Source organism: Cherax quadricarinatus, chromosome 9 (genome assembly GCF_038502225.1).
Source record: "Cherax quadricarinatus isolate ZL_2023a chromosome 9, ASM3850222v1, whole genome shotgun sequence".
Lineage (NCBI taxonomy): Eukaryota > Metazoa > Arthropoda > Malacostraca > Decapoda > Parastacidae > Cherax > Cherax quadricarinatus.
The window spans coordinates 19120790-19129369 of NC_091300.1; the positions used below are offsets into that span (position 1 = coordinate 19120790).

Genomic DNA, 8580 nt, shown 5'->3' on the forward strand with positions numbered 1-8580 from the left:
ACGGCCCAAGTAGTCTGAAAGTATAGCAGAGGAATGAGTTTCTTTAAGGTTAGGGAACAGCTTATCAGAAATGACTATACATGTGCATCCAGTGTCTCGTAAAATGGTAGATACATTAAGTCCATTAACTGTTCCAGAACAGAAGGGTGCTTGGTCATTACAGTTTTTAAAACATCTTCCAACTTTTTGGACCTTCTTAGAAGGACAATCTGGACGTTTATGTCCCTTAACACCACACAAATGACAAACAGGAATAAAAGAAGTCATTTTACTTTCCACTAGAGGCTTTGATTTCTTAAGGTCTGATGAACCCTTGCCCTTAGGGTTCGATCCCTTTAGGTCTTTATAGGAATTGTGAGCCTCAGCATACAGGTCAGCAGCCTCAACAACTTCCTCAGCTTTAATCAGGTTACGTTCTCTGATGAATGTTCGTATCTGATGGGGAAGAGCTGTCAGGAACTGGTCAGCAACCATGAAGTCTCGAAGAGATTCATAACTGTGATCAATTCCTGAACTCTCTATCCAAAAGTCGAACAACGAAAGAGTGTTACCTGTAACTGCTGAAAGTTCTGGCCAGGCTGTAAGGTGGCATACCTGAAATCTTTCCTGTAAGAATTTGTGGTTTTTTGATATGCTTTAAGGATTGCCTTCTTCAGTAGGTTATAATTACATATATCCTGCGACAAAGTTGCATAGATATTCAAGGCTGTACCAGAAAATAACATTCCTAACCTGGTAGCCCAGGTGTCAGCAGGCCATTCACAGAGGGTAGCAGTATTTTCAAACCTGATAATGAAGTTATGTCTTCCCCCTCTGTGAAGGGAGGTAAATTAGGTGTTGGAATATGTGCACTGACTGCACGTTGTTCCATTACTCCTTCCTCTAATTGTTGTTGTGTAAAAGTTAACTTTTTATTCTCTAATTCAAGGCGAGATTTTTCGAGCTCGCGATCCTTTTCTCTCTCTATTAACTCATGTTCTCTAGCTTTTTCCTCATCTTCTCTATCCTTTGCTCTTTCCTCAAGTTCTCTTAATTTAACCTGTTCCTCACGTATCTTAGCTTGTTCCTCACATATTTTAGCTTGTTCCTCACGTTCCCTATCCTTTGCTCTTTCCTCAAGTTCTCTTAATTTAACTTGTTCTTCACGTACTCTAGCTCTCTCCTCACGATCAAGTCTATCACGCTCCTTTTTGTCTTCTCTCTCTCTTTCTGTCTTTCTTGGATTTCTCTCTCCTTTTTCTCTTCTCTTTTGATTCTCTCTCTCTCCTTTTCTTCTTCTCTTTCCCTTTCTGTCTTTCTTCTCTCTCAATTCTCTCTCTTTCAAGTCTTTCCTGGATCTTAGCACTAATGAAAGATTCTAAATTTTTCCCTGTTATTCCTAACTTACTTCCAGCGTTCATCCAAAACTGGTATTCATCCATACTTGCAAGAATAACTTAAACTATCAGGGGAAATGAAACGGGTATTAAAGAAAACGGAGGGTTCAATTCCTGCTCCGCTCAAACTGTAAATAAACCAGAGGGCTCGATCCCTGCCTCAATTAAACAATATGTATTAATTAAAATGAAGGGTTCTATGCCGGCTCCGAGCAAACAGTAAGTAGAATGGGGTCACTTGACCATCCAATCTTCTCACCAACAAATCAAGAGTGTCCAACGACAGTTCCCTTGATATAATAAAGAGCTCAATGAAACAAATTGCCACTGGAAAATCTCGGGTCCCTAGAGTCTAATCCTCCAGAGTGTTTCAAGCTCACACAAAAATAGATGGCAGAATTAACTAGTATTCCTGCCTTGACTTACAATAAATCGAGACTATAACAATCACCAAATCTTTTAAATACCTGTACTGTAGTCCTACCATAGAGAATGATTATTCATGGCTGGTGGTAACCGTCTGTGGTATGCGGCGTTGAAGTTCCAATGGTAGATTCGAGATGGAGTTGAATCTTGATTCAGTAGAGTGAATCCTGGCAGGGTCACCACTTGTGAAGGCTTACTCAGCCCTGTAATAACTTCAGACAGTATTACCAAGGCTGGCTCCTCCTCAGGAAAATTAATGTATAGAAAAAGAAATAATAACAGACAAACATAAACACTTTATTATATAGAAAATATAAAACACTTAAATATGAAATATTAATCCTACATTCAAAGAAAATGAAAAATTAAAAATATAAATGATAACTGAATTCAACGCTAATATATATGGGGGTGTCTGGTGTTGGTGACACTGAGTGTTGAAATCGTAGCCGTTGCCGATGATGGGGGGGGTCGCAGGTGTTGGTTACAACCCACTGGCTCGTTCTTCACAGAGTCTATCAGTGAATGCTCAGTCTAGATGATAGGAAAGCAGGTTTTTTCCACTGCAATGATGAGTGGTTATATCCTGCTACTTCATACAGGTGCACAGGTAATTAAATCCAAAAAGGGGAAGTCTTAGGACATTAGTCCATCTCCATCAGTTCTGCTCGTTGATTGGCAGGTGACCCTCTCTGTCATCCAAGCTGGAAAGATAGACAGGTTACCCACTGCTTAAGAAATCACTCTCCATGATAAGTACAATACCTAAAAGATGTGGTGATTATTACAACAGTCAACCTAGAGCAAGACTGAAAGGACTAAGTTTATTATTGGCCAAAAGTGAAGCTTTCAACCAATAAAACCACTAGAATACAAGGCAGGCATGTACTTACAGTAGTGCTGGGAGCCGTGAGTCTAGTGATTACTGTTTGGACCGGAGCCCCACATGTCACCTTTCGGAGGGGGGGGGGAAGAAGGAGGGGAAGGGATAGCGGGAGCTAGACTGACCCTACCTTAACAAGCAGCCGGCAGTCAAACTATCACTTTCGGGGTGGGGGAAAAAAGGCGGGAATAGCGGGAGCTAGACTTACCCTACCTTAACAAGTAGCCGGCAATGAAACTATCACTTTTGGGGAGGGGAAAAAAGGCGGGAATAGCGGGAGCTTGACTTACCCTACCTTAACAAGTAGCCGGCAATGAAACTATTGTTACTATATACTCCCTCTCTACTCCTATCTATTGAACTTTTCCCTCACAATTACACTAAGCCTAGTTTCCATCTTTGTAAAGTACAGGTTCGCCATCAGTAATGCAGTTCCATCAGTAATCTGGCACTAATTTTGGCTAGAGTAATTTCAAATTTTAGGGGTCGCCACACCAACCTGCTGCTACTATTTGGTAGCGCTCTTTGCTGCATAATTCATTCCAATTTGTTTTTCTCCATTTGTTATAACCTACTTACTTTTAGCCCTGGCCATGGTTCCTGTGAATAAGGGAAAGGCCTCTCGTTATATAAAGCGCGAACACTGTACATTGTCCATAAAAGATAAGGTGGTTTTGAAACCACTATTGGTCCCGTAGTATGATGCCATGAGCTCAACTCACTCAGATAAACTGTGACCATTCAATTTGGGCCTAGATATGAGAGAATAGGCCTGTGTGGTAAGTGTGCACTATATAAAAAAAAAAATCCTGCAGCGCACGGTTCATGATGAGAAAAAACTGTGACCATGTTTTTGGTGTAAAACAGCAACTTTGCAGTCTATTTTCCCATGGTTTTTATGGTTGTATTCTCAGTTTTTTTTTATCTCATTTGATAGAAGATATATTACGGAAATAGATATGATTTTGGTTTACCTGGAGAGAGTTCCGGGGGTCAACGCCCCCGTGGCCCGATCTGTGACCAGGCCTCCTGGTGGATCAGAGCCTGATCAACCAGGCTGTTACTGCTGGCTGCATGCAAACCAACGTACGAGCCACAGCCCGGCTGGTCAGGAACCGACTTTAGGTGCTTGTCCAGTGCCAGCTTAAAGACTGCCAGGGGTCTGTTGCTAATCCCCCTTACGTATGCTGGGAGGCAGTTGAACAGTCTCGGGCCCCTGACACTTATTGTATGGTCTCTTAACGTGCTAGTGACACCCCTGTTTTTCATTGGGAGGATGTTGCATCGTCTGCCAAGTCTTTTGCTTTCGTAGTAAGTGATTTTCGTGTGCAACAGACCCTGGCAGTCTTCAAGCTGGCACTGGACAAGCACCTAAAGTCGGTTCCTGACCAGCTGGGCTGTGGCTCGTACGTTGGTTTGCGTGCAGCCAGCAGTAACAGCCTGGTTGATCAGGCTCTGATCCACCAGGAGGCCTGGTCACAGACCAGGCCACAGGGGCGTTGACCCCCAGAACTCTCTCCAGGTAAACTCCAGGTACTAGTCCCTCTAGGATTTTCCAGGTGTATATAATCATGTATCTCTCCCGCCTGTGTTCCAGTTAATACAGGTTCAGGAACCTCAAGCACTCCCAGTAATTGAGGTGTTTTATCTCCATTATGCGCGCCATGAAGGTTCTCTGTACATTTTCTAGGTCAGCAATTTCACCTGCCTTGAAAGGTGCTGTTAGTGTGCAGCAATATTCCAGCCTAGATAGAACAAGTGACCTGAAGAGTGTCATCATGGGCTTGGCATCCCTAGTTTTGAAGGTTCTCATTATCTATCCTGTCATTTTTCTAGCAGATGTGATTGATACAATGTTATGGTTCTTGAACGTGAGATCCTCCGACATGATCACTCCCAGGTCTTTGACATTGGTGTTTCGCTCTATTTTGTGGCCAGAATTTGTTTTGTACTCTGATGAAGATTTAATTTCCTCGTGTTTACCATATCTGAGTAATTGAAATTTCTCATCGTTGAACTTCATATTGTTTTCTGCAGCCCACTGAAAGATTTGGTTGATGTCCGCCTGGAGCCTTGCAGTGTCTGCAATGGAAGACACTGTCATGCAGATTCGGGTGTCATCTGCAAAGGAAGACACCGTGCTGTGGCTGACATCCTTGTCTATGTCAGATATGAGGATGAGGAACAAGATGGGAGCGAGTACTGTGCCTTGTGGAACAGAGCTTTTCACCGTAGCTGCCTCGGACTTTACTCTGTTGACTACTACTCTCTGTGTTCTGTTAGTGGGGAAATTATAGATCCATCGACCGACTTTTCCTGTTATTCCTTTAGCATGCATTTTGTGCGCTATTACGCCATGGTCACACTTGTCGAAGGCTTTTGCAAAGTCTGTATATATTACATCTGCATTCTTTTTGTCTTCTAGTGCATCTAGGACCTTGTCGTAGTGATCCAATAATTGAGACAGACAGGAGCGACCTGTTCTAAACCCATGTTGCCCTGGGTTGTGTAACTGATGGGTTTCTAGATGGGTGGTGATCTTGCTTCTTAGGACCCTTTCAAAGATTTTTATGATATGGTTGGTAAGTACCTTGAAAGCACTTTGAAATTGAGCTCAGAGTTGTGGAAATGTCTGATTTTTGCTGATGTTCAAGAGTAAACAAATCACGTCACACGTCCAGTATGTGTCCAACTGGCCTGTCAAACACAAATCACTTCACTCGTCCAATACATGTCCAACTGGCTGGTCTAATACATGGTCACGAATGGGTTGACATTATACAATTATTACAATAACGCAGTACATTATTATTATAATCAAAAAGAAGCGCTAAGCCACAAGGGCTATACAGCAATAATAACGCAGTACAGTAGTCTTCATAACAGTAAATCTTCTATTTTTTGTGCGAATAAAAGTAAATAACAAACATAATATAAAGAGGGGCTTGGAGATGTGAACAGAGAAAATGATATTTTAGTGCCAGGAATGTCTGCATTGCTTATTCAGGAACCCGTTTTGAAATTGGCATCTCTTGAAATTTGTGTGAAATTGGCCAAATTACTGATTTCTGATCCAAACATCAAGGAAGCTAATGTTGTGAGAGGGAGTTTAGCAGGGAGTGTAGCAGGGAGGCAGGACCCCAGTGGAAATAAGTCACTGTCTGACTTTTTTGGGTTATCCTAGGTTCTTTACACATATGCTGTGGAAGGGAGGCAGGGAGTGTAGCAGGGAAACAGGGAGTGTGGAAGGGAGGCAGAGAGTGTAGCAGGGAAACAGGGAGTGTGGAAGGGAGGCAGAGAGTGTAGCAGGGAAACAGGGAGTGTGGAAGGGGGGCAGGGAGTGTAGCAGGCAGGCAGGGAGCATAGCATGGAGGGAGGGAGTGTAGCAGACAGGCAGGGAGTGTAACAGACAGGCAGGGAGTGTAGCATGGAGGGAGGGAGTGTAGCAGGCAGGCAGGGAATGTAGTAGGGAGGCAGGGAGTGTAGGAGGAAGGCAGAGAGTATAGCAGGCATGCAGGGAGTGTAGCATGGAGGGAGGGAGTGTACCAGGGAGGCAGGGAGTGTAGCAGGCAGGCAGGGAGTGTAGTAGGGAGGCAGGGTGTGGCAGGGAGTGTAGGAGGAAGGCAGGGAGTGTAGCAGGCATGCAGGGAGTGTAGCAGGCAGGGAGGGAAGTAACCCCAGAGAGGGCTTTGATACCTGAAGTCCTTATGGAGGAGGATTACCCTTCCAAACAATAATCAGTCCTCCCTCTCTCCTCCTCCCTGTCTTCCATAAGCCAACAAGAATCTTCAAAAAAGGTATGTAACAGTGATTTAAATGTTCATTTATTTATTTTATTTAGTTCTCATTGTTTTGTGTAAGTAAAACTATAATTAATCTTTAAAAAATGTTTTTTTTTGTTAACATTTTTGGGTGTCTGGAATGGATTAATTGTATTTACATTAATTCTTATGGGAAATATTATTTTGGTTTTAGGCCGACCTTCTGGAATGGATTACAGCCGATAACCGAGGGTCTACTGTACGTACTTCAACAGTTAATACCCTTTATTTACTGTATGTCAAACAATCTAACAAACATTGGTTTACTACCACACATGCAGCTTCTGGGTGCAATGGATTGTTTTAAGTGATGCATACATGGGTTAGCTCCACACCCTTGGAATAAGGTTTATCAATTTAATGTTGAATTGTAATGCCACAAACTCATCACACTAGTCGAGTCTGTCAACTGAATGTACAGATTGCCACCTGGTTGGTTAATTAATTGGGTTCAAGGCCTTTTGTTATCTATTCACCACTAGTTATGGATACTACTTTAATCCCTTCAGCAAGGATTAAGATGATTTCTTAGCATATACAATGAGACATACACCTCTCTGTGTACATATTAATGTCTCTGTTGCCTTCTGGATTTCTCTTGGGCCTCTTAACTTGTGTGTAATGTCCCTTTGTATGATTGCCTTCTTCCTCTTTTCTGTGGACTTTATATCAAAAACTGCTTATTTAACTATTGATAACTAAACTGTGTAATATGAATTCTGACTAAGTGTAATTTGGACTAAATATAAATTTACTTTATGATATAAAGTATTTCATAATTGTTAGATTTCAGTTGAGCAATTAATTTATTAAGGAGCTTTTTTATACAGTTATTTTGTTATATTCTGAAATGTTGAATGTCTAGGAATAAGTAATTTATTTCTTATCTTTCATTATTCTTATGTACTCCTGAGCAGGCAGCAGACAGCTGAGTATGACCAAGTAGTGGTGACCCCACTACACCCAGGTGTTGAGGTCACTGCTAATCAACTCACTGAAGAAAATGAAGATTTTGCAGCCAGGTCACGTTATCACCAGTGTACCCCAGGACAAGCCCTTCCAGACCTACCTGAGCCCCGTTAGTGCGACTTGTATTTAAAACTGCAACATCACAAGAGAAATTTATGCATAAGTTTTAAGGGACCTAAAGCAAAACAAAGTAATGTATATTTTACTACATGGTGCAGGCAGAAAGACCTCTTCATATAAATTATCATATTGTGACTGTTTGTAAGGAATTGTTAATTCATAGGGCAGTGGATGGCTTGAAAGGTAAAAGTTACACATATAAGCTAGATAACTGTTAAATATAAAAAATATATACATGTAATTAAATGTGATTATTGTGAAATGTCAGCAAAGGAAAACATGCCAAATACCTTAGGAATACATTTATTTTTATATTATGCTCATGAAAAGTTCCTAGAAAGTCTTGCATATGAACTTAACTGGGACTGGGTATAAAGATTTTATGCAGAAAGAAACATAGTCCCAATAAAAGCTTGTTCTGCATCTTGTCTTTATACTCATACCTGTTGGCATTGTGCCACTACATCCAGTTTAACTGGAACTGATACAAGTATCAGTCGTGTACATAACAATAATAAGTAATGCCAGCCTTTGATGTGTTTTATGGCATGTTCATGAGAGAGAGACCTAAGATCAGGAAACCTCTTAATACATCAGCCAGCTACACAAGTGACAATTGCTACTTGTCTTAGATTCATTAGTATTACTGCCTGTTTCAGGCTGGTATTATTTTATCTCAGGTTGGCATTATCACCAGTGGCGTTGCTAGGGTTGGTGTTACCCAGGGCGGCATCTTTGGCGTCACCTCCATGAAATCCAAGGGCGGGGGGATGAGGGAAAAGTAAACTCCAGTTACGTTACTACTGCATGCCCAATGACTAATGTTTAGCAATGAGAATGTTTAAGGGCCATTAACCGACAAGAAACGTAAATTTAAGTACCACTTGAGTACAGGCCTTAAGTACAGGTAACATCTCAATGAATCATATCTTACATTTCCTTGCCTTCAATCCTGCAAAATCATTTATCACATTATCAAAATCAA

The 8580-nt window shown here is 41.5% G+C and overlaps 1 protein-coding gene across 3 annotated transcripts in view; it reads left to right on the forward strand.

The window, feature by feature from the left end:
• Nucleotides 1–8355, forward strand: part of LOC128686100 (solute carrier family 12 member 8) — a 110411-nt gene extending 102056 nt beyond the window's left edge. For all 3 annotated transcript variants that reach the window (XM_053772768.2, XM_053772769.2, XM_053772770.2), the window contains one exon: nucleotides 7424–8355. In XM_053772768.2, coding sequence (XP_053628743.1) covers nucleotides 7424–7589 — 166 coding nt within the window. In that variant the 3' untranslated portion in view covers nucleotides 7590–8355. The remainder of the gene's footprint in view (nucleotides 1–7423) is intronic.
• The last annotated feature ends 225 nt before the right edge of the window (nucleotides 8356–8580 follow it).